The 26,645-nt window shown below is 36.6% G+C and overlaps 1 protein-coding gene across 1 annotated transcript in view; it reads right to left on the bottom strand.

The window, feature by feature from the left end:
* Positions 1–26,645, bottom strand: part of efna3b (ephrin-A3b) — a 90,298-nt gene that overhangs the window by 13,413 nt on the left and 50,240 nt on the right. The window contains exons 3-5 of the mRNA XM_087812481.1: positions 7,099–7,391; positions 3,225–3,290; positions 2,791–2,868 (exon numbers count right to left, since the gene is read on the bottom strand). Coding sequence (XP_087668607.1) covers positions 2,791–2,868; positions 3,225–3,290; positions 7,099–7,391 — 437 coding nt within the window. The remainder of the gene's footprint in view (positions 1–2,790; positions 2,869–3,224; positions 3,291–7,098; positions 7,392–26,645) is intronic.

The following is a 26,645-nucleotide window of genomic DNA, read 5'->3' as shown; positions in this document are numbered from 1 at the left end:
ACTCAATTTCACACATGAAAACATGAACAAACCGACCCGCGGTGGTTTTCCCCTCCACTGCTTTCCAACTGGGCGGAAAAGCGGTGGAAGGGAATTAAAGGGCAGGAGGATAAGGAGAGAGGAGGGAGAGGTGATGGAGGAAGAGAAGGAAAAGTACAGATAGCAGATGGAGGTCGAAGGTATGAAAACAAACCCACATGACCTGCAGCCATGATGACAGTGACGAGCTGATCCATCACAGCAGCAGATTATTAGCTAACAAAACAAAAGTGGCTCCTCGGAGCAAGAAAGAGAAACGATTACGTCGGCAAGTCTGGTTGTGTTTGTTTGGGTAAAATACACATGTGGCTTCGTTGTTGTGTTGCTGAGCTGCTGTTGCTATAAACACAACAACAACGTGGTGTGTTTCTTCAGACGGAGACACGAGTGTTGAAGCTGAAGTTTTCTTCTGCCATCCTTCAATCCATCCATCCAGAAATTAATCCAGCATCATTCCCATCTATCATCTACCCATCCATCCATCTATCTTACTATCAATTCATCCATCCATCCATCCATCTTACTATCAATTCATCCATCCATCCATCCATCTTACTATCAATTCATCCATCCATCCATCCATCTTACTATCAATTCATTCATCCATCCATCCATCTTACTATGAATTCATCCATCCATCCATCCATCTTACTATCCATCCATCCATCCATCCATCCATCCATCCATCCATCCATCCATCCATCCATCCATCCATCCATCCATCCATCCATCCATCCATCCATCCATCCATCCATCCATCCATCCATCCATCCATCTATCCATCCATCCATCCATCCATCCATCCATCCATCCATCCATCCATCCATCCATCCATCCATCCATCCATCCATCCATCTTACTATCAATTCATCCATCCATCCATCTTACTATCAATTCATCCATCCATCCATCCATACAGAAATGTATCTAACATCATTTCAATCTATCAGCCACTCATCCATCCATCCATACAGAAATGTATCTAACATCATTTCAATCTATCAGCCACTCATCCACTCATCCATCCATCCATCCATCCATCCATCCATCCATCCATCCATCCATCCATCCATCCATCCATCCATCCATCCATCCATCCATCCATCCATCCATCCATCCATCCATCCATCCATCCATCATCCATCCATCCATCCATCCATCCATCCATCCATCCATCCATCCATCCATCCATCCATCCATCCATCCATCCATCCATCCAGAAATGTGTCTAAAATCATTTTAATCTATCAGCCACTCATCCATCCATCCATCCATCCATCCATCCATCCATCCATCCATCCATCCATCCATCCATCCATCCATCCATCCATCCATCCATCCATCCATCCATCCATCCATCCATCCATCCATCCATCCATCCATCCATCCATCAGCCACTCATTCATTTATTCATCCACCAATCATTCAATTCTTCCAAATATCCTTCTACCATTGATTTCTCAACTTGAGCATCCTATCATTTACAATCATTCCATTATTTTCTTTCTATCCAACTATCAATCTATTCTTCTGTTTCTCCCCTTTAATCATTCATTCATTCATACCTGTTGCCATCGATACATCTTAACAACCTTCCACCCATTGATTTCTCAGCTTTAATTCGTATACAAGTTAATTCTTACAGTTCATCCCACAATCTATTTTTCAGTTCCTCCCCTCCTTTATTCACTCATTCACCTATCCTGCCAACTTCCTCCACATTCATTCATTTATTTCTGAATCTATCCATAGATTTATTAACTCCATTCTGCGTCTTTGTTCGCTGAGAATCCATCCATCCATTTACAGATCAGTTTATTCATGTACAATATGTTCCTTCTCTCTACTCTTTCATTCACTCATCCATCAATATTCATGTCTTCTTCTCATACACCCCTTCATCTGTTCATTCATCCATTCATATATCCATTGTATAAACTTCCATTCACTGATTCATGATAAATCGATCTGTTTATAACCGGAATCTAATGTTTTAATTTCTATTTGAATACCATTTTCCTTTTCATTCATTCATTCATTCATCTATCTATCCATTTTTATAAGCCTTTCCCATCCACCCATACCTTCAATAAATACATTTCCTTTTTCTCACCAACATCCAATCACTCCATTAATCCATCAATCCATCTGATCCTTCATCCATGTTGTTTTCATCGATCCTTAATCTGTTCATCCATTCATGTATCCATTACAACAACATCCCTTTATCATAAACCTGAATTTAACCATTCATTCATTCATTTTTCTTTACATGTACTGTATGAATCCATCCATCCATCTTTCTTAGCTCCTCCCATCCCTCCAGTCATATACATTCCTTCCATCCCACTCATTAATCTGTCCATCCATCTAAACATCCATCCATCAAAAATGATCCATTTTCACCATCCATCATCCCTTCATCCTTCCATCATTCAAAGGTCAGTATATCCCTTTTAAGAACTGGTGATCAACTCATGTATTCATTCATCATGTTCTTCATTTCAGATCTATGTCCAGCAGAGATCCTGAGCTGGTCTGGACCAGTTTGGACCATCAGGACCTGAAAATAACCCAACAATGGAGCTTGTATGAGCTTCTTAAAGAGCTTCTTGACCCCGGCGGAGGTCAAACGCTGGGTCCTCAGAGGTCAAACGTCCTCAGAAACCCCTTCAGCGTCGAGTCTTTAAGTGTCTCCACGAGTGAACTGGTCACGATCCAACATCTCATCACGTTCCGGGGGGGACTCACCGATGTCCTCGTTTTTTAGGTCTGGTCTCAGCATGTAGTTTGGTTCTGTTGGCTCGGGCTCGTCGTCCACGTCAGACGCTGAGAAGATAGAGAGAGAGAGAGTGAGGGGGTGAGGGGGTGTGAAGGGGTTAACTCTGCTTCTCCTGAAGAGATTCTAATTATACACGAGTTGACATCTTGACGGGAGCATGCGAGAGAGCACTCAGCCAAGGTTGTCGGGGTTAAAAAACGCCCGGAGGCCAGAGAGTGACGACAGACAGATCAAGCTCCGGAGATGAAGGGATGAAGAGGGAGAGGAGAGGCTGATACTAAAGAGAGACTTCCCTCACACTTTCCACACACTGACCACGTGTGGTCATCATGTGGAACTACAACTTCAAATGCAGTGATGCATCGTGCTCGCCTGCACAACACACACACACAGGTGGACCTACCTGTGGAGCAGCAGACGTACACTCGTAGTCTCAGGCAGCTGTGGCCGTGGTGATGCGTGGGTGTGGCTGCAAGAAACAAAAACACAATAGTTCAGACTCTCCATCGACCCCTTGAGGTCCGAGTGAAACATGACAGTGCTGTGCATTAGAACAGTTGTTGTATGTTACATGTTTAGACACAATTAAAACTTTCCTCTAGAAAAATGTATATGAATAGATCCCAAACTTCTTATACTGTGTATAAATTAAATTAAATTTGAGATAATTTTAGCAGAATGTCTTTATCTACTTACTATTTACGACTATTTTTGTGTGTTAAACTGGACTAAGCTAACTGTGCTGCGTTCAAAGACACCTTGAAAATAGGGTTCAAATCAGAGTTCATCAAGCTCACGTCAAAAACATTGAATATACAATATTAAATGGCATTTTTCTTATACTCCTTAGTCTGTTTGGATAACTTTCCACCCCCCCCCCCCCCCCAAAAAAAAACAACTTTTTGGCCTTGTAATTTCCCCACATAGCCTTAAGGGGGCGAATAGATAGTACATGATTATGCAGATCTTGACATAAACACTTTGATTCTTTTACATTTATGTACAAAAGAACCTTCAAATTCTGGCTCAGAGTATTTAAACATATATATTTTGCATCCAACCACATCAATTGGAACTCAGAATATTCGCAACATCGACGCAAAAATACGAAAGTCAAGTCACCTCAATTATTAGCAAATAGTTTAAAACGATCAGATAGTTATACATCGATCGAAACTTTTCGTCCCGTCTTCAACTTTCAGAAGAAGAGGTTTCCAGTTTCAAATTGAACTCGCTCACAACGTTTTGAGGACCATCTATCCCTCCTTTAAATACCTTCAATTTCCTGTCTATTATTAAAAACAAGTTAACTAGTCAAAAGAGAAAGTGTACAGATTGGCAGGTCTCAAGATGTGGATGAAGATTTGAAGAACATTAACAACAATGCAGAGGAGGAAACGTATATATTTAAAGAAAATGTAAACTTGTTCTCAAGTGCCTTTTGTAAAAAAGAATAATTCACTTTTCAAAACGAGTCCCGCTGTGATAAAAGCTCATTATTGCTGCCTCCATTTACACGAACCTTCTTCGGAGCCGTCAAACCTTTGCTTGACGCCGTTGCGTCGCTAATTAGAAGAACAGCTTTGCTCAAAGGCGAGCCTGATTTGAAGTGATATGACAGTTGAAAGGTTTTTTTTTTTCCTTTATTCCGCCGCGAAAACGCAGACGGTAAAGAAGCAAACAACGGCGACGGCTTTGTAGCGCGCCCGCCCGAGCCATCTCTGTGATTCCGCCCGTGTAGATATGAAAGCGTCTGCTGTAAAGGAACCGCAGGTGAACTCCTGCAGTCGTCGCGCCGCTTCTTTAACGTCGGACGTCGTTTGATCGTCCATTACCGTTTATAGACGCGTTTACAGCGGAATTAATTGGTCAGCGGATGACAAGTGAATTATTGCTTCTGACCACAGATATAATTAGACAAGTTTCCAATAAACACAACCTCAAATGTTTATAGAGAAGAAATGTGTTTGGCAGATTTACATTGACCTCCTTCTGTCACTTCCTGCCTTGTAAATTTTCGAGCGTAAGCATTAGTTCAGTGTTGGAGGTCATTCTAGTCCAATTATGTAAATCAAAATAAATATATATTTTTATTCTGACATATATAGAGTTTTTATATGGAGCGGATACATTTATCTTTAGCGCCCCGTAATGCATAGAATTCACTTAGTTTAATACGTAATCCAATACGTAAAATCTCACATTTTCTGTCGTAGTAATTCCCTCAAAAAGTTGTGAGATTTATATGTAAGAGGTTTACAAAATTTTAAATTCTTCAAAAGAACATGTCAGGAGTTGGCCAATTTAACACTTTTTCCTTTTTTTGGTGAGGCTAGCTAGCTAGTATAGCATTACGTTTAAAATGTTCTTCACTTAACAATAGAGTTTAATAAGAACAGTTTTGTTCATCATTCGGTAAAGTTGAGTATTTTTGACTTGTGCAGTAGAACTCCATATTTTTTGATGATGTTTTTTACTTTGTCATGTGGTCGTTACAAGCAATCTGCTTCTGGCAGTGGGTCGGAGATGGCTTTTGCGTTAATTTCTGTAAATGTCTAGAGTACTATAAATCGGTAACAAGAGCTTTAATCTTGTTTTGTATTTGTTGAGTAGTAACTTGGGTTGTATGACAATACAGGGACAATAATTTGACATATTGCGATATATTGTATTGTGTTATTTTCGATACTGTGGAAATAATTTTAGTATTGACAAGTACTAAGAATTTACAGACCACATGACTCTTGACGAAGTCGTAACTGATTTAATTTGTTTTGAAACCAAAATATATCCAAACATCATATTTAAAAGCTGCTGGAGTTGAGTGTATCCTCTCGTCCTCAGTCATCGCCGGAATGAAGTCGTAACTGATTCCATTAATTTCGAAACCAAAATATATCGAAAGATCATATTTAAAAGCTGCGGGAGTTGAGTGTATCCTCTCGTCCTCAGTCACCGCCGGGATGAGGTCGTAACTGATTCCATTAATTTCGAAACCAAAATATATCGAAACGTCATATTTAAAAGCTGCGGGAGTTGAGTGTATCCTCTCGTCCTCAGTCATCGCCGGGATGAAGTCGTAACTGATTCCATTAATTTCGAAACCAAAATATATCGAAAGATCATATTTAAAAGCTGCGGGAGTTGAGTGTATCCTCTCGTCCTCAGTCATCGCCGGGATGAAGTCGTAACTGATTCCATTAATTTTGAAACCAAAATATATCCAAACATCATATTTAAAAGCTGCTGGAGTTGGGTGTATCCTCTCGTCCTCAGTCACCGCCGGGATGAGGTCGTAACTGATTCCATTAATTTCGAAACCAAAATATATCGAAAGGTCATATTTAAAAGCTGCGGGAGTTGAGTGTATCCTCTCGTCCTCAGTCATCGCCGGAATGAAGTCGTAACTGATTCCATTAATTTCGAAACCAAAATATATCGAAAGATCATATTTAAAAGCTGCGGGAGTTGAGTGTATCCTCTCGTCCTCAGTCATCGCCGGGATGAAGTCGTAACTGATTCCATTAATTTCGAAACCAAAATATATCGAAAGATCATATTTAAAAGCTGCGGGAGTTGAGTGTATCCTCTCGTCCTCAGTCAACGCCGGGATGAGGTCATAACTGATTCCATTAATTTCGAAACCAAAATATATCGAAAGATCATATTTAAAAGCTGCTGGAGTTGAGTGTATCCTCTCGTCCTCAGTCATCGCTGGAATGAAGTCGTAACTGATTCCATTCATTTCGAAAACAAAATATATCGAAAGATCATATTTAAAAGCTGTGGGAGTTGACTGTATCCTCTTGTCCTCAGTCATCGCCGGAATCTTACAGGATTTCATTGTTCCTTTAGCGGCGTAGGATGTAATGACTGCTGCCATCTAGCGGCCGGAAGTTACATTTTATTGTATTTTAAACACACTTTATTCAACTTTAAACAATTAAAGAACTATGATGAAAAAAATAAATTTTGAAACTAAAATAAATTAAAAAAATAAAAGAATAAATCGAGTATCGTGAAATTAAATATCGTATTGATGTTTTACAACAACCCTAGTAGTAACTATAGTGCAATACACTGTTCTAGCAGTAGAGGGAGACAAACCTTATCGAACTATAAAAAGGATATTAATCTAATTCTCTTGAGATCTTTGAAGGATGTCTCTTAAAGAAACAGTGTCTTTGTCATAACCAGAACACTTAAACATTACGAGGTGGTATATAAAATTCTGGGGCGTGAATAAATCATCATTTTAAATTGAGAATTGCACTCACAGATGTAGTAGTACGACTGTCCGACGTGGAACTCGTAGCCCAGAGAGAAGGCGCTGTAGCGCTGGAACTTCTCGGAGAACTTGATGGGCGCGTGGGGGGCGTGCGGGCGGTTGCACTCCCATCTCTTGAAGCCCTCCTGGGGGTTGCAGGTCCTGTAGCCGTTGTAGTTGACCATGTAGAGGACGTACTGCTCCCCGGTGCCGATCATGCGCTGGCTGTCATTGTAGTGCGGGCAGTAGATGTCCAGGTAGTCGTTGACGTTCACCTGCATCAGGTAACCCTCGCGGCGCAGACTGTCGAGACAAAGGTATGTCGGTTAGCATCTCAGGTTGTTCCTCAAACAATCAATAAAGTTCTAACAATCTATTTATCTATCTATCAAGTTCAGTGTCGGGCAATTCAATGAGGGGCCACATTTAATACACGGGCTGTTTTTAGGGGCCGTCAATCAAAAATACAGGAGAAAAGTATCAAATAAAGTCATAAAATCTGGTTACATTTTTTCAAATTTTGATTTTATGTAATTTTATTAATTAAAAAAATCACATAATTGTGTTTTGTCCCTAAATATTTGATTATATTCACTTACACATTTTTAAATTGTCATTAATCCTCACAAAAACTACAAAAGAGGGAGATTTTTCTTTTAAAAGTTCTAAAATAAACTAGTAATAGTAAATAAAATAGACTAGTTATGAATATTGGTGTAAGAAAACTTTAATATCACGGTAGTTTTTTTCACAATACTGTATCAATATTCAATACCACAACTGATTTATTTGAATTATATTTTCATCATAGTTATTTTGACGGTTTATATTTTAATAAAGTGTTAAAAACAATCATTTGTTTTTTTTAAATGTACAATTAACATGAAAATATTCACAGCGTTTGTTCATTTTTGTGTTTCAATTCAACTACCGGCCGTTAGATGTCAGCAGTCATGTCTTTCGCAGCTTGAGTAAAAACTGACCTGACTTGACCTGACTGAGGACGAGAGGATACAGACAACTCTAGCAGCTTTTAAAGTCGATGCTTGGACATATTTTGGTTTGAAAACAAATGAAAGTAGTTATGACTTTGTCAAGAGTCATGTGGTCTGTAAATACTGCAACACCAGAGTCAAGTACTCGACAATACTACAAATATATCCTTGTTACTATAGTATCACTATATATGGTATTGTTGCCACAGTATCATGATACATATCTTATCGCCAGATTATTGCCAATACACCACATTATTAATAAATAATATAAATAAATTCTTAGTTTACATGACCTTTGACCTCATGAGGGCCATATATATACAGTCAAAGGGCCACAAGTCTGGTCTAGTTGAAGGACTGAGTGTGAAAAGGCAAAGTTCTACAAAGTGTGTGTGTGTGTGTTGAGTCTGTGTGTGTGTGTGTTTGTGAACACCAGGAATGCAGCGCTGGCTCTTCAGAGCGGACACGAGGCCCCAGGGCCGCGGTGACTTCTCCGGGTGTCAGCGAGCGGCGTCCCACAACCCCAGCGCTCATACATCAACCCTGAGAGCAACGTTGCGCTCAACCCAGCCGTCAACATCAGCGGCCATGTACCCCCCAACCCCCCCCCCCCCCCAAAACCTCACCGCCACCCTAAACCTCATACATCACCGTCAAGGCGGCGAGGAAAGAATCGGGCGTGACAGCGAGACACGCTCTGATTCTGCGTCAACGCATGAACGTGCCAGACAAAGTGAACCAGAATCTTCCCTGACATGCAAGAGAACCTCACGTCTGCTCGTGACACACACACACACACACAGGTTTGCTGTCGTAAATCATGCACTCCGCTGCAGTGGCGAGGTGGCGCCGGGAGGGGGCAGCATCGCGCCGTCCTGATCTCCCCCCCCTCACCCCTCCTCCGCCTCCCCCTTGTTCTCCAGTTCTGGGTCACGTCTCCAGGGAGATTATTATTCAATTATTAAATGAAGATCGAAACACCCGCTCTCCCCTCCATCGCGTCCCGTCATCTTCCTTCTCTCACTTTTCTCCTCTCCGTCCATCACGCGCTCATTTGCAACATTTACAAGCCTGCAGAGGAGATTTATCTCACGTGCTGTTGCTTGTACAGAAATGCATAAAAAGTGCTTCAAGGGATCTAAATTTATAGTGGAAAAAAGAGGGGATGAGGGATGAGTGGGGGCTCCACCGGGGAGGTGTGAATGCAAATGGAGTCGGAGAGCAAGTGGGAACTGGAACAGAGGAGGGAGAAGAAACCTGCAAGAATCAAAGTCATAATCTGAAATTAAATCACTTTTTCTTCAAGATAAAAAGCTGCTCCAACAATCCAACACGACGGTTCAGGAGTCTTGACGACCTTCTGTGGCGATGGAGAGGAATCACCTCGACTCTGAAGCTCTTTCTCTCCGGGACTCATTTGTATTTGACTAGTTTCTGCTGCTTCTTCCAAGCGTCGCACAAACAGCTGTAATTGGCTCAGAAGTTACTTAAACAACCAGAAATTAAATCTCTGCTCCTTCATTCATTATTTATGAGGAGGAGGGAAAAAAAATCCAACTTAATGTGGATTTAAGCGCAATATAACCAATTTATGGAGGCTTTTATATTCATATGGAGGAAGGAAAGAAATGATCACACAGACCCTTTTTCCTGAGGGGCCACATTATGAAGTGTTGTAAGGGGTCGTCAAGATAAAAAAACTAAAAAAAACGGAAAATGGCATTTAAGGATGCATTGGATACATTAATATATATATTTAAACTTACTTATTAATTTAATTTGATTTATTTTCTCTTAAACTCATTTTACCTTTTGTTTTTATTTTAAAATAATAAATTATATATATAAAAAACATACTCTTTTACTGAATAACATGTATATATTTTAATAACGTGACTTCAGAATTTTTAAATACATTATTTTTCTTCTCATTTTTGCATTTTGATCTATAAAAAGTGATGTCGTAAAAAAAGGAAATTACTAACTTGTGGTTATTACTTTTTTTTGCCTTAAACCTTTTCCATCATATAGTTTTGCTGCTCACAAGAGAAGAAATGTGACTAACTGTAGGAAAATGAATCCAAAATGTCAATGTTGAACTTTACATTTAAAATATAGCAACTTCTTTAGAGAAAATACTCTTTAAAATGTAATTATTCATAAATCCAACTTCAACAGGTTGGAGCAAAGTGTTTATTTGTCCTACAAAAAAAGAATTATAGAGAAATTATTCAATATCTTTCACTGTTAAAAAAGAAATTTGCTTATTTTTTCTATTGTCTAACTTTAGCATTTATTTTTCTGAAATTATTTTAAAATAAATTTCATATTCCTCATATTTACTGTTTAAAATGAAGGTAAAAAAAACCCTGTTAATTCCTGCTTTTTACTGAAATAGTTTCTTATTATTAATTTTGTTTAAATCTTACTATTTGTTATTTTCTATATTAATATCTTAAGCATTTGCCCTCACACCTCTTTTACAGTTATTTAATATACTATAATTAATATATTATATAACATAATATAAATTAATGTCATTTTTTGTAATGTTAGTTTCCTATTACATCCTTTTCTATATAGTTTTTTTGTTGTTTTCAGAAATATCAAAAAACATCTGCAATGTTTTCATCGTATTTATTTAATAATAAAAAGAAAAAAATCAAAGTAAACCAACTAAGACTTGCAGAAGAAAAAGAAGATAAAAACATAGAATCCAAAAATATAGATAGATGTTGATTTAAACTCCCTCGACTCCCTAATGAGCGAAAACAATCTTACGAGACTTTCAATTTCCCTTCATGCTATTTTAGTTTATTAGAAAGCAAAGCTCAGAGGAGGCGACGAAAGCTGGAGGAGTGAAGACGTCCGACTGTGCTCTTCTCTTTCTCACTCTTTCTTTTTTTATATTTCATCATCCTTTACTTCCTCCTTCACTAGCCGGTGAAGACCAGGAGAAGAACGTTCAGCAGATCCCAGATCAGGGGGGAAGAAAAAAAAAAGTGATGACTCGGAGGAATGGAGCAAGAGGATGGAGTGATGATGTAGGTAAGAGGGGAGATGGAAGGAGATTTATAGGATGAGACGAGGGGTTGTCGGGGTTAAAAGCTGCTGATTCCGGCCACGAGGGAGCGAAGGCTGGTAGCAGCAGCAACAGCTGAGAGGAGGATCAAAGTGGGCCGGGATCAATGTCGCCAGAACCACATCAGAGAGAGAGAGAAGTGTATCGTTCAGCGCCGGGTTCCTCCTATTATCAGCCTGTTGGAGCGTCGATAAAACACTCTGACAGTAAGAGCATCTTCTTTGGAAACAAGAGCTCGGAGAGCAGCAGCCACTCGGAGATGAAGCTCCAGAGACGAAGATTTAGAGGAAAAAAAAAGAAAATTAAAGTTGAAATTAAAGTGGTTATCATTGTCGAATCCATCAAAACATGGGATTTGTTTAAAGGTTTAAAGCAGCAAACATTGACATGAGAAAAAAGGCTTTTATTCCCTTTTTTTTAAGGATGTTTAATGAAATGAGGATTTTTTTAACCAACTATGAGATAAAGTGGACCTGATCAATGTAGGGCCCGGGGGCCACATGTGCCACTATTCACCGCGGCCCACGCGAGTAAAAACATAATAAAGTAACAAATAAATATATATCATTTTATTATAATTATTTATAAATATCACACGGTAAAGTTTTTTATGTTTTTTTTAACCGACAATGAAATATAGTGGACCTGATCAATCAAAGTAAGGCCTGGGGGCCACATGTGCCACTATTCTCCACGGCCCCTGCAAGTTAAACATAATAAAAGTAACAATTCAATATATTTATAAATATCACACTGTAAAGTTGTGTTTTTTTTTCGGTCTCATCTTATTGTTGATTCTTTGATTTAACGGAAAATAAAACAAATAAACAGAAACATACACATAAAAGAAATAAAAGAACTATATACATATTGAGGTTTATCTGAATTGAATTCATAAAATTGTTTTTGTTGCCATTTCCTTTATTTTAAACCTACCTTTTATGCTTTTATGATTTCATTTGACTGTATTTTTTGATTTTCTTTTTTTAAATAATGTTATTATGTGAATTTATTGTTTGTTTTCTCACGTGTAAAGTGTCCTCGAAAGTCAGTCCTTGAGAGGAAGGCTTTTTTAAATAAGAAGTTCTATTATTATTATGAACAAAACAGTGAAAAAAAAAGAAGAAGAATAAACTCTATAACGTTTAAATCTTATTTATGTGACGTAAATACACTCTGAAAAATCCTCACGAACCACAATGGAAACCTTTAAGTCTGAAGTAAAATCATTTAAATAATCTGTGAAATCTGATGGAAGAAAAACGACTTTTTTAACATTGTAACTTGAGTAATTACTTTTAAATTTCCCCAACATTTGAAGCCATTTTTCACGATCACTTCTTTTATTTCTGGTTTCCTAAGCCGTTCATAATGAAGCCTCTTGAGAAACACTATTGTTGTGAAGAGTCAGGAAGTCAAAATGTGGTTAAAAAAAAGTCGATCTCGAGAAAAAGATTTTCTTCCTCTTCAGCGGACGAGTCTTTGATTGACCAGGCACTGAGAAAGCAGGCGGCGATTGATTGACAATCAGATCCAGAGTCTAAAAGCTTCATGAAGCTTCATTATTTACTATGTTGTGTATTTGTGTGTGTGTATGTGTGTGTGTTTGTGTGTCTCCAAGGTTCTAAATTCTCCCCCATTATAATCAATAGCTGTCATGAGTGAGACTGTAATATCCTGCCTGCTATCAAGGCTGTCCAACACACACACACACACACACACACACGCACACACGCACACACACACACATAAAAACACACACTAATAATGGAAGCAGCCTTCATCATCATTTGTGTCCAGCAAACACGAGTCAGATTACGACGACCTTCTGATCCGAGCGAACAGGGAGACGATAAATAAATCAAAGATTACGATCAGGAATGACTTTAATGTTTCACTTAAATGACCATGAAGAAGAAGATTAGAGGAAAGAAGGAATTGAACGAGATAAGAGAGAGTGACTTAATTCAAGATTTTAAGTGAGGTTAGGATTTTATTTATTTGTTGAGACACAGCTCTGAAATATAGTGGGGCTAGAAAGGAAGTTTACATCTAAATAGGTGAATTTAAAACACAAAAATCATTTAAAAATATATGTTTAAAAAGAAAACTAACACAATTTTGACAAGTCAAAAATAATACATATATTTATAACTAGAATTTCATCGTTTTTATTGAACTATTTATTTTCTGTTCACATTTTTTCATATTTTGGAATTTAAAAATACAAAAACACATTCTTTAAATGTTTGCATTTTTATTTTATTTTGAAATACACCTTTTATTTGTCAAATCTTCATTATTTCACTGATTTTTTTGTATTTATTTTAATAACTGTAATTTGGAATTTAAAAATAGAAAAACACATGTTCTTCTCATTTTTGCCATTTTTACTTTTATTTTTTAATTATTTTTTGCTAAATCCATATTATTTTACTGAATAATTTCTATTTTAACCTGATTTAAGAATTTAAAAATACAAAAACACATATTCTTCTTATTTTTTCATTTAATTTGGTTAAATCTATATTATTTTACTGAAATATTTATTTTATTAACCGAACTGTATAATTTTAAAACACAAAACACATATTATTATATTAAAGCTATTTATTTCTACATAAATATTATCAAAATCATCATTTTCTGTTTTAGTTTAATTCAATATTCAACCATTCTTTGAATTAATACTATTATTATTATAATTTTATTTTTTAAATTAAAGTTAAACTTCTGATGACAAAATACTTTCTTGAAACAGTTTGAATTAAATGTTGAGCTTTTTCCCAGTTTTTTTCTGCACCTCCAGCTAAATATCTCACATTAAAATGCTTATTTCAAAGCAAAACACGTCGGAATGTTCGAAAGTGAGTGATTCATGACTCAGTTTTATAAAAAGAAACGTGAAAAGCAGAAGCTTCTGACTCTGAAGACCATTTATACTTTCGCCACATCCTATTTTTCCTCCATTTTTTCATCTAAAAAGATGGGAAAAGCACATTTACGAGTCCTCATAAACATGTGGCGAGCATCTTAAAGCAGCTGTCTCTTCCTCCAGTCACGCCTCATTGCGTCTTCGCTTTAACTGCCCTGATATTTTTAATCTAAACTACTTCATCATCCCCCCTTTTTTTTTTTCTTCCGCGCCGGGGCTGGAATATATCGACTCTATGGCGTGTGAAAACCTCCGTCGGCTCGGACCTCGCGTTACTGTTCCCTTGAAAACACAGACCTTGGAGTCCGCCGCACACGTGTGATCCCGTCATCAATCACACGCGTGTGCTGCCCGTGTAGATATGATGATTAAAACGCAGGAAATTAAAGATGAACGACCGCATGAAACAACAGATGGACACGAAACCCACGAGATGAAGATCACAGGAAAGAAAAAGAGAAAATTCAATTTGCATGTTCATTGATTTTTGGTTTCCGCTGTAATTCATCATCTTATGTCGAAGCTTCTGAACCGACGTCGGTTCTTTTGTTACGACGGGAAGCAGAATTCTACGCTCGTGTGTCTTAGGGTTTTACTTACCGAGCTATTGTGACTCAATAAAGTCACTGCTGTACGTTTAATTACACCTACGTGTCCGGAAAGATACTCGTTATTGAGTCAAACTCAAGCTCCAAAGCGTTAAATGTGTTTGAAACTACGCTTTCAAACTTACATTTGGTTTTTATTGTAAGAAAAATGGTGATATTTTAACCCGACAACATTTCAAAACAATTCCATTTAGCAGGATGTTTTTCAAAGGTTAGTTTTCTTCGGAATTGATCTAAAATAATAGATAAAATTATACGTAAAATTACCCCCAAGAATTAGCCGTTTGTATCAATTTCAATTGTAGTTATAGTAGTTATAGATTTTTCAATTAAATCGTAAAATTTAAGTCGCTTGTGAGATTTAAAAAACGACCCCACAAGTTATGCCCATAGTTTCTCCAGGTTATCATTATCGTTAAAAACTAAATTTCAGATTTAAAGTTCCAAATGCCATTTGTTTTTTAAATACAATTAACATGCAAATACTCATAAAGTTTGTTCATTGTTGTGTTGCAGTTTAACTTCCAGCCGCTAGATGGCAGCAGTCATTGAGTCCTCCGCAACTGAAGGAACAGTAAAATTCTTGTGAGATCCCTGGCAATATCTGAGGACGAGAGGATACGGTCGACTCCAGTAGCTTTTAAAGCTGATGTTTGGACATATGCAACTTCAATAAAGTTTTACCTTACCTTAACTTTTAACAACAAAAATAGATGTTACGAAAAATGTAAAGATTCTAGACTTTGCTATTAAACAACAAGACAGGAATTAGCTAAAAATATAGAATATAGTTGTTAAAAAACAGTGAAATCAATTGATCCAAAAAAATTAATTAATTAAAAAACTAGTTTCCATAAATGTGAGATAGGTGTTCTTCAAAACATTGTGTGCAAACTTATAGTAAGCACAGAATAAATATTGACGTCTTGCTCCGCTTTCATAACGGATGGTTCATCCAGTTCCTTCATCATTTACTTAACAAAGAGGAGATTAATAGAAACACATTATATTTAAAGAAATTAAGTTTTTTTCAAATTAAAGGTGGGGTAGATAACCTGAAAACGTTGTAACAAAAACTTTTTTTTAAGAATTAACTCCACATAATCCCAAAACTAAATTGATGCTAACAAAGGGGCGGGACAAATATCAATGTAGTTTGATTGACATATAGCTTTCCAATCACATTAACTGGCTGCTTAGAACGATCGAACAAGGTTTCTATAGTATCGTACGTTCCATGTGTGACTAAAACGTTAAATTAAGTCAATTCAACATTCGTTAAATAAAAGTAAACGTCTCATAGAAAAGGAGACCAAAAGAAAAGTGGAGATTTTTGTTATTATTCCTGTTGAGGTTAAAAACAACAAAAAAACAAACAGTTCTTTGTTGTTGTGGGTGCGAATCTCAGCAGGGGTTTTTGAATGCAGCGAATGTAGAAGCAGGAGCGTGTTTTTTTTAAAACATCATTTAAATCCAAACTCGTGTTTTTTCAATCCGGGGCACGTCGACTTCGGAGAGGAGAGAAATCCACAGAACATCTGGAGACTTGCTCTCGCTGCTCTCCCATCAATCCTCGCCGCTCCGTCTAGATCCAGTGTTTCCCGGCGAGTCTTGCTCCGAGAAGCTGCTACACGAGCAACACTGATCCCGGCAGACGCCCGGGCCTGGACCCGGCGCTGAGGCCCTGAGACAGGCGGCGTATGTTTCTGAGCCCGTGATTGATGCTGATCCCATCTGACGCCTGTGTATGGACTCAGCACTCAGCGAGACGTTACCCTCTGACCCGGGCCATCGATTCCAGGAGTCCCTGCCCCCCCCCAACCAAACCTCCCCGACACCGGTGCTGACCCGTGCCGCGGCAAATCAAAGCGCTCGGACGGATTGATGGTTCATCAGCGTCCTGTGAAACCCGATCAATCTGCCGCAACCAAAACCCCCCCCCCCCCCCCCCCCGTCCTGCACCGAGTCCACTTCCTGGCCCCGGTACGCTGGCGCGGTCCTGCTGAATGTGCAAGGAAGGGACGTAAATTTTCCTCACGGGGTCGGTTAAGTCTGATCCCGTCCAATCTTCAGTGAGAAAACACTGGAAAATGAGGAGGCACTTAAGATAAAGGGCCACAAAGGACCTTTAATAAACAAATGACTTACTTATTAAAGCGGCAACGCATCATTTTCTTTGACTGGACTTTTTTAACCTTTAAAAAATGTTGATTTATGGCGAATTTTTGTCAGATTTCGCTGTGAATTTACAGATTTTACGTGTGTTTTCCTTAAAGGAATTGTTTCATCTTAACAATGTAATCAAAGATATAAATAAATAACATTTAATAAGAGTATCTTTATTCCTCAAACCTTGTGTTATCTCTGGGTCAGGGTGACCCAAAGGCCAGAAAACAAATGTGTTTGTGGTATCCCTTGTGTTGTCTCTGTGTGAAGGTGAACCAACACATCTGGTTTGGGGCCTTTGGGTCACCTTGAAACTGAGATAACACAAGGGATACCACAAACACGATTGTTTTCGGGCCTTCGGGTCACCTTGACCCTGAGACAACACAAGGGATACAACAAACACGTTTGTTTTCGGGCCTTCGGGTCACCTTGACCCTGAGACAACACGAGGGATACCACAACATGTTTGTTTCCAGGCCTTCGGGTCACCTTGACCCTGTGTTAACACAAGGGTTAACCACCTGACAGTGCAAAGATGAAGTCTCTTGCTCGGTCCTAACTCATAAAAACCTCATATCAAATTGAGAGCCGTGAAATATCGAATAAATTAAGTCCCAAACCACTGGACTAGCTATTACTTTGACGTTGCTCCTCACTGCACTACTTTGCGTCGTCAGTAGGGGACAGCGTTTGAATTCATTACTGATATTTCTCTCATTTGTAAATACTGTAGCGGCCGTGCTGTAGTTGTTTTCTTGACATTGCAATTACACTGTTGAGACACTGGAGGGAGCCAGAAACAAATATGATCAACCAACGTATTGTTACTTTATGTGTAAATAAGTTATAAGAGTGATGTCTAAATGGAACATTATAAGTAAGAATATAATCATGAAGAATAAATGCTTAAAAGTACTTTCCATTGATAAACAACCAGCAAATACAAATACGAATATGTGGTTTGTTAACTTATCTAAAGTGTAACAATGAAAAAAATGTATTGTTCAGTTCAACATATCCATCATATACACGCTAAGAGTAAGTATCACAATATTTGGGAAAGGATACAATATATATCGTGATACTGTAGTAACAAGTATATATTTTATTAATATAAAACAAAATATGTCCAAACATCAGCTTTAAAAGCTGCTGGAGGCGACCGTATCCTCTCGTCCCCAGATATTGCCAGGGATCTCTCAGGAATTTTATTGTTCCTTTAGTTGTGGAGGACATAATGACTGCTGCCATCTAGCGGCCGGAAGTTAAATTGCAGCACAACAATGAACAAACTATAGGAATATTTGCATGTCAATTGTAATTAAAAAAAACAATTGTTTTATTTAAATATGAACCTTAAAAAACTGTCAAATTACATTTGATTTTCATTCAAAAATAGGTGCAGTGCTGTTGAACATCAATACGGTATCGTATTGATAGCTTATATATTCATTATTCTGTGTTTACGTTTTCTCTCTGACTGAACATCAGACTCAGCACAACCTGTACTACTCCAACAAAAAAAAGCCAAAATTTCAAGCCATACATCGCAAAATCGAGACCATCAACACAAACAAGTTGTGTACACATTTGTTGTGTTGATGGATGTGATGCTAGCTTAAGCAACAAAATGCTTCTTCTCGGACACAGAGCCCGGAGCAGTTTTCCAGGACGTCCAGCGTACGGTTAATGTTTTAGAAAAGCAGTGTTTACTTCAGCGTTGGTTCGTTCCAGATGTTTTTTTGCGCCCCGAAGCTGACGAACAGCAGAACATTTTCTCTGAGCCCGGATTCATAAGAAAAAAGGAACGAGAGGAGAGCGACAGAACCATCCGTCAAGCCGACCCCGGGTCGGATAGGATTCACAAATACTTCTTCATCAGCGTGTACTTGAGTGATAAACACGGGGGCCACATCCTACCCAGGAACCATTACGCGACCCCAAAAAGTCTGACAAGTTAATCACGGATCTACTCGGCGCTGGAACTCGCAGGAAGTGGAACCAGAAAAAAAAAAAACTAGAGTGCCAACTGTGCCCCGGCCTAATGGCCTTCCAAGACAAAACCACAGCTGGTTTCCAACATTAGTCGCCATGACGACCAAAGAAGCCCTCGCTATTGTAGCCCTAAAAAAGGGAAAAAAGGGGGCGACAGGAGTTCATTGCTCGGTTGCTCCGAACCATCCATCCCCCTCTTTATCCACGTCCCTCCCCTGTCTCTGTAATGGCTAATTAAGTAGCACTTATTATATGTCCATTATCTCAAATCATCAGCTATTACTAGAAAATTTACTTCCACTGCGTTTTTCCGCCGTCTGTCTTTAGAGGCTTTTGTTTGGCTGCAGAAAGGAGGAGAGGAAAAAAAAGAAAAAAGGCTAAAAGCCACAAAGAGAGGAACATTTGGGTTCATTCCAAGGAGCCACAAATGCGGAGCTGCAGCACAAAGAGAAAATAGCAAAATGCCAGATTTAAATTGAGCTGTTAGAGCAAGATTCAGATTCTCAAGTGTCTTTTTTCAGGGTTTTTTAATACTCTTGACACATCATGGCTTTTTGTTCTTGATGTTTGAATTAAATGTTTCTCTACATCAACAGGTGGGAACCATTTATACACTGGTTTAGTAGTTTTAAAAGTAAATGAATAAAAAAGGAAAATATGTAAACAATACAACTTTGTTACACTCGCTAATTTCTACTCAAACAAGTTTGCTTTTATGCAAACTTAATAATAATAATAAGAAATCCATTTTTTTTACGAAAAGCTTTTTTTTTTTTTATGAAAACTTTTGTTTTTTATCTCTTTTTTGTATACATGTTTCCTCTAAATATACAAAATGTATTTTTCATTAATATACAGTTATCAGTCTACTTTATGTATTTAATTTATTATTATTATAATTTATAATAATATAATTTATCTCAGTTCTATTCATAAATTTCTAGATTTAGAAGTAGAAAATTATATTTCTAATACATCATAAAACTTTTTCTTCATCCAGGTCTTTTTTTTTTAATAGTCTTTGATAAACCTATGTACAATTAAACCGTAATTACTCGTCAAATAACAGCTTTAAATGCTGCTGAAGTCGACTGTATCCTCCTGTCCTCAGTCATCACAAGCATCCTGTAGCTGTGGAGGACATAATGACTGCTGCCATCTAGCAGCCAGGAGTTTAATTGCAACACGAAAGTGAACAAAGCCTGTGAATATTTTATATATAGGGTCGATGTAAATATATTTTTAATCAAATTATTTCATTTTAAAACAACCTCTGAATTATTTGAAATTTAGTAAATGATGAATAAAATAAAACAATAATAAAAAGTAAAATAAGTAAACATACCTACATTATAAGTTATTACATTCACTCATTTCTACTAAAACAAGATTATCTTTAAGGCAAAACCCATATATATACATATATATATATATACATATATATATTTAGTAGTATTTGATTTTCTTTAAACGTTTTTTTTTACAATGATTTTATATCAATACTTATAATGTTATTTATTTTCTTTTTTTTCCTAATTATTCTTTAACACTAATTTATATAATTCTCCTTTAATTACACCACACATATATTTGATTAATATTCAGTTATCACTCTACTTGTTAAATGAAATGTATTATTATTATTATTATTATTATTATTGCTATACTTTATCTCGATTTTCATAATATTCTACGTTTACGGCCTTTTAAACTTAAACTTTTGTACATTTAAACCGTAATTACTCTTCAAATATTAGCTTTAAATGCTGCTTTAGTCGACTGTATCCTCTTGTCCTCAGTCGTTGCCAAAATCCTTTAGCTGCGCAGGACATAAGTTCAATTGCACCACAAAAATGAACAAACACAATGAATATTTTATATACACCACATGTTCATTGTAAATAGATTTAAAATATATATATATTTTACATAGACTTTATTTAAATATAAACTATGAACAAACTATAATAAAATAATTGAACAATATTTTGTTAAAATAAAACAAGCTGTTAAATATAGACAATATAGTGTATTATGCAAGGAGTTTTGAAATATGTCGCTGTATCAATATTTCCTGACACCCCTAATGTACCAGAACTATCATGCGCTCACCGGTCCAGACCCGCCCGGGGATTCCTGCTGCTCACGTCTTTTATCCGACAGAGTTTAAACCCACGAGAGGATGAAGGAGGTTCCGTGGAAGAACAATAAGACTCCAGATTTAACGCGAGCAAACAACGCTTCACCAGGAGAGGAAGGATCTTCTCGTAATCAAAGATCATGGAGAAAAGTCTTGTTAAACACACAACACTCGCTCATCCGGAGAAACACAACCTTCCTCGGCGGCCCCGCCACGACTCCGCCGCCCTCGTAAGTCCTTCTCCCCACAAAACATGAAATTAAAGCAGGAATACGAAGAATAGAGATGTTTGGTTAATGCACTGTGACGCCTGGTGATTAAATGTAATCACACCGTACACTCGGTCACACAACATCCTGGAATTACGGCACGCAAATTGCGACACTTTGCCGGGTGTTCCATTACACATTAGAGGTAATTATCGGAGCAGCATCAGCGAGAGGAACAACAACTCGCTCGTCCTCACAGTTCTGTGTTGTTTTCATTCAATATTGAACAAATATTCCTGAATATTACATGCATTCCATTTTTTTAATGGATTTTTAATACAAATAATAATTAAGAAAATATTTTAATAGAAGTATATCAGGGCCATTAGGATATTGAATGGTTATTTATTTTTCAATTATTTAATTAAATAACTTCTATATTAAAAGGGTTGAATTATTTAAAATGCATTACTTCAATAATTTTAATATTGAAAGGTGTAATTATGTTTGTGTTTTGTAAATAATTTAATGTAAGATAATTATTGTACATTCTTTTTACATGTAAAGTTTGATATTTTAATTCCATTAATAAAAAACATTTTCTAAATAAAATAGAATATTAATTTAGTTGTAAGCATATTAAATTAAATATAAAAAATGATTCAATGATGTGATTATTAAATTTAAAAACGTTTTATTCTTAATTATTGGACTGAGAATATCGTAAAAAAAACATCAATATTTTCAGGATCTTAATTATTTATTCAATTATTCTATAAAAACAAAAACGATGCTAGAAGAATTTAATTATTTTTAAACTAAGTGATTTTTTAATTCAACCATTCAATATAAAAACGATTTAATTCAAATATTTAAATAAATTAAATCCTTAAAAAAAACAAATACAAATGAACAAAATTGTAAATATTAATATAACACATACTTATTAATTTAAAAAAAACAACGTTTAAATAATATAAAGCTTCATGTATTTAAATAATTTTAAAAAAAGCAGAAAAATTGCCTTGTTATATGAAAAAAAAAAAGTTTTTTGTTATATACAATTATTGCTAATTGATAATAACGTTTCTTGTGATCGTTCCTGATGATCCGGTAACTTTGAGTTCCTCACAAACGTGAAACACTCCCTCGTTTCTCCTCCGTCGCTCACTCATCACTGTCCTTCCATCTGCTTCTCTTTCACTCCAGGTTCAATCTCTTCTGACATCTTTTCATTCTTCTATCAACAGCAACTCTCTCCCTTTCTGTCGTCCTTCTCTTCACTGTCAATCATTCTTCTCTCCACGGTTGACGCCGTCACGACTCGAGGTAGAACTTCTGGAGCGGGTCTAAAGTTAGTGGAAAGTCAAAATGGTGGATCGTCGCCACAAAAAAAGCTCCCATTTCTATGATTATACCATGAGAGTTTATCATAGCGCCCCCTACATTAACTACTCATCCGACACGTTCAAACTGTTCATCTTCTGAATCCTAAATCCACTTTAGCAAAGTGACCGCGTCGACCAATTTTTAACTGCCTGCACTCTCTTCTTCACTTCTTGATTTATGTCCTCTTTATCTCCTCACCATAAATATCTTATATTCCCCGAGTCAGCAACAGGAGGAAGTGGTGGGAAGGCGGGGGGGGGGGTTTAAAAACCACATTTCCTGATGAACTTTCTTCAGATATCACCTTCAAAAGCCAAGAAGTTTAATAGCCAAGAAAAGATTCATAAAAAAAAAACCATCGTAAAAATCGAACATCTTTAAAGCATAATTTATTATCTTAAACACCAGTGTTATCTGTGGGTCAAGGTGACCCGGAGGGCCCTGGAAACATTTGTTTTCGGGCCTCCAGAGTTAAGTATATGTTAAGTTGACCCACAATGACTTGCTTTAAAGCAGCACTATGTAATATTGAACGCACATTTTTATGGCTCCCTCCATTTTAAGAACTTACTAAATGTAAAAAAGTTATATATATATATATATATATATATATATGTGAATTTGTTTGAAAAAAACTTTTTTTTTAAGTTCAAAAAGTACTTTCAGTACATCGACCATGATGGAAATTAATACAAGTGCCGTCTCCAGCCCAGAACCGTTTTACTGAGCGAGTTATATCTAATCAAAATTAAAACGTTATTCCAGAAAATATGTGGGAAAAAAGTTCAAATGTTACTTATTGTTGCTTTAAGTTTAATTAAGATTCCTAAACAAAAAAGACAATCAAACCACGTTTTTTCATACTGAGTTTGATATTGTAATTCCTCAATCAGATTCTTTAATCCTAAACCTAAATGAAATATAAAAACGTTTGAATTATAGAGCCAATGAGTTATAAATAACGTTTTAGATAATGTATCATGTATCTATATTTTTTAAATTAAATTATTCTATAAAACAAAAATCAACCTTTCAATGCTAAGAATTTAAAAAATATTAAATAAAAAAATAAATTGATTTAACTTGTTTTCATATAGAATCAATTGAATTAAATGTTGAAAATGAAATGCTTAAAAACACAATAACATGGAGGTACCGAATTTAAGAACAAAATGTATACATGTGCACTGGGTTTTATTTATTTATTAAATATTTTGCTCATTTTATTTTCAGTGGTGAGGGGGGGGGGGGTTCTGTTAGTTATGGTAATTTTTGTTTGATTGTTTTGTAAATGTAAAAACACAAAAAACAACATTTTGGTTAAAAAAGTTATTCAAAAATGTTTCTTATTGAACTGATTTACATTCATTTTTTAAAGACGTGAACAAAACTTTCAATTAAATAAAGATTTTTGAATAAATGAAACAAACATTTATTAATAATATAAGCTTAAAAATGTATCTAAATAATAGAAACATTAGTAAGTAAGTAAGTAAGTAATATTTATTTGTATAGCGCTTTTCGAGACCAGGGTCACAAAGCGCTTAAACAATCAAAACAATATTCAATAAAGTATATACTTTAAAGATCGAGATAAAACTGATAACACAACAGGACTTCCAGAAAATCAAGGAAAAGCCTGAACAAATAGAAACGTCTTAAGATGTTTCTTAAAGGAGTCAGTAGACTCCATCAAGCGCAAAGAGAGAGGAAGATCGTTCCAAAGCTTAGGAGCAACAGCCTGGAAGGATTTCTCTCCTCTGGTCCTGAAGCGTGTTCAGGAACCATCAGTAGATTCTGATCCACAGACCTCAGAGCCCGAGCTGGGGTGTAAGGCTGGATCAGATCAGTGATGTAAGGAGGAGCCTGACCATGAATAGATCTGAAAGTAAGAACCAGAATTTTAAAGTTGATCCTGAAAGAAACTGGCAGCCAGTGAAGAGTTTTAAGGATCGGAGAAATGTGAGTTCTTCTACTAGAGCGGGTCAGAATTCTCGCTGCAGAGTTTTGTATCTGCAGGCGAGACAGATCCTTCTTGTTAAGACAAGAAAACAAACTGTTACAATAGTCCAGACGAGAAGAAACAAATGACCTTCAAAAATAAAAGTATAAAAGAATAAAAGAAAGCTGTTTAGAAAGTTTGACAGACAATGTTTACTTTGCTTTTGTCCTTCATTACAAACGTGTCTAACGTTCCTGTGCTTAACGGTTCCATGTTCCGAGAGGAAACATTCATTTACGAGGGTGTGAGTTCCCACTTAACCCATCGCTTTCTTTGCACTCAGACGTGAGAGCGATCCACGCTGGAGAAGCGACATTTCAGGCTCGACATCAGGGTTTAAAAGTTGTGTAGGAGTCGTTCTTAAATGTCATGAAACGTACGCTGGGTTATTCAACGGAGACAAAGGAGTGGGAAGTGAATACGAGCTCCAATAAAGTCGGCCCACGTCCCTCGGCAACATCCCTGGCCGTATAAGTGATGCCTGAAATATGAAATATGCATGGACCGTAAAGAGCATATGGACCATCCATCTCAATATCCGCCACACCAGAACATCCAAAAAGATCATTAAGCCCAACGAACACACACACATGTGCGCACAAAGTGGCACATAAAACATCCACGCCCATGCTGGGATAATGGTTGATCAGTTTCACTGCCAACTTTCTGCTGACGACGCTAAACAAGCTCTGACCCACAATTACACACTTTTAAAGACGGGGATATTTGTGTGTTTTACCGAAAAAACAGGTCGTCTAAATAAACGACAGACGGACGTGGAATCGATTCATGTCGCACGAGGGCGGGAACTTGATTAGCATCGCTAGCTAGTTTGGCTAGTTTGTGTTTAAGGTGATGCTAATTTTGAGCTACATCTGTGGCGCTTTAGCCATTTTTCTGTCTTTTTTCAATTATCAAAGACAAGCCATTAACTTTATGTACGACAAATGTGACTTAACTTATGATACATTTCATATCAGCATGACTTCTTGAATAAGCTAACAAGCAACATTTTCAGTGTAAACTTTCGTTCACTTTATGATACAAACAAGCTAAGCTAAACTACACACAAAAGTGGTTCTTTGCACAAATTTCAAGTAGACAAAAGCTGAAATGTATAACCAATATGAATTGAATGGTAAGTTCATATTAGGTCATATTCTTTATTTGTTTGTGTACTAAACTGAAAAGAATAAATATGTATAATTATCTGACGTCACTTAAAGAAACAGTGTTTTTGTAAAAGAACATGAAAGCGTTACAGGGTTGTGTGTAAAACAAAGAAACAAGTATAAAATGTTATTTTCAAATATGCATTTGTAATACTTGCATTTTTTTAACACAATGTAATGTATAAATGGAATAATTTTAATAATAACATTTATTACATTTGTTAAATATATATAGGTAAATTCTTGCTTTACGTATAATTAAAGACATGTGCATTTTGAAAATCAGCTAAAAAGTTTCCTTCTATAATGTGTGTAAAATATCCATCATTACGACACACAAAAGAACCTACACATTTTTTGTTTCTCCAGATAGTATGTGTTACGGGGTGAATTTAAGCTAAATTCTTGGAACAAGCAAAAAAATGTGAAAAGACAGAAGCTGAAATGTAAAAAAACGAAAAAATGTTTTCAATTATATGGATTAAATGGAACGTTCACTTTATAATAACACAATCAATTTCTTAAACTGTTTTTTTTTAAATATATATATATACATGCACAACTATCTGGGAACTTGGCTCCTGCAGAAGGTAATGGCACTAATACAAACAGTGTCTTTGTAATAGAACATGATAGAGTTACAGGGTCGTGTATAAAACTAAGGGTCAGGAAGACATATCCAACTATCCATCCATCCATCCATCCATCCATCCATCCATCCATCCATCCATCCATCCATCCATCCATCCATCCATCCATCCATCCATCCATCCATCCATCCATCCATCCATCCATCCATCCATCCATCCATCCACCCATCTATCTATCTATCCATCTATCCATCTATAGATATATATA

Source organism: Callionymus lyra, chromosome 17, assembly GCF_982586985.1.
Source record: "Callionymus lyra chromosome 17, fCalLyr1.hap1.1, whole genome shotgun sequence".
Taxonomy (NCBI): Eukaryota; Metazoa; Chordata; class Actinopteri; order Syngnathiformes; family Callionymidae; genus Callionymus; species Callionymus lyra.
This window is presented reverse-complemented; position numbering and strand designations above follow the sequence as displayed.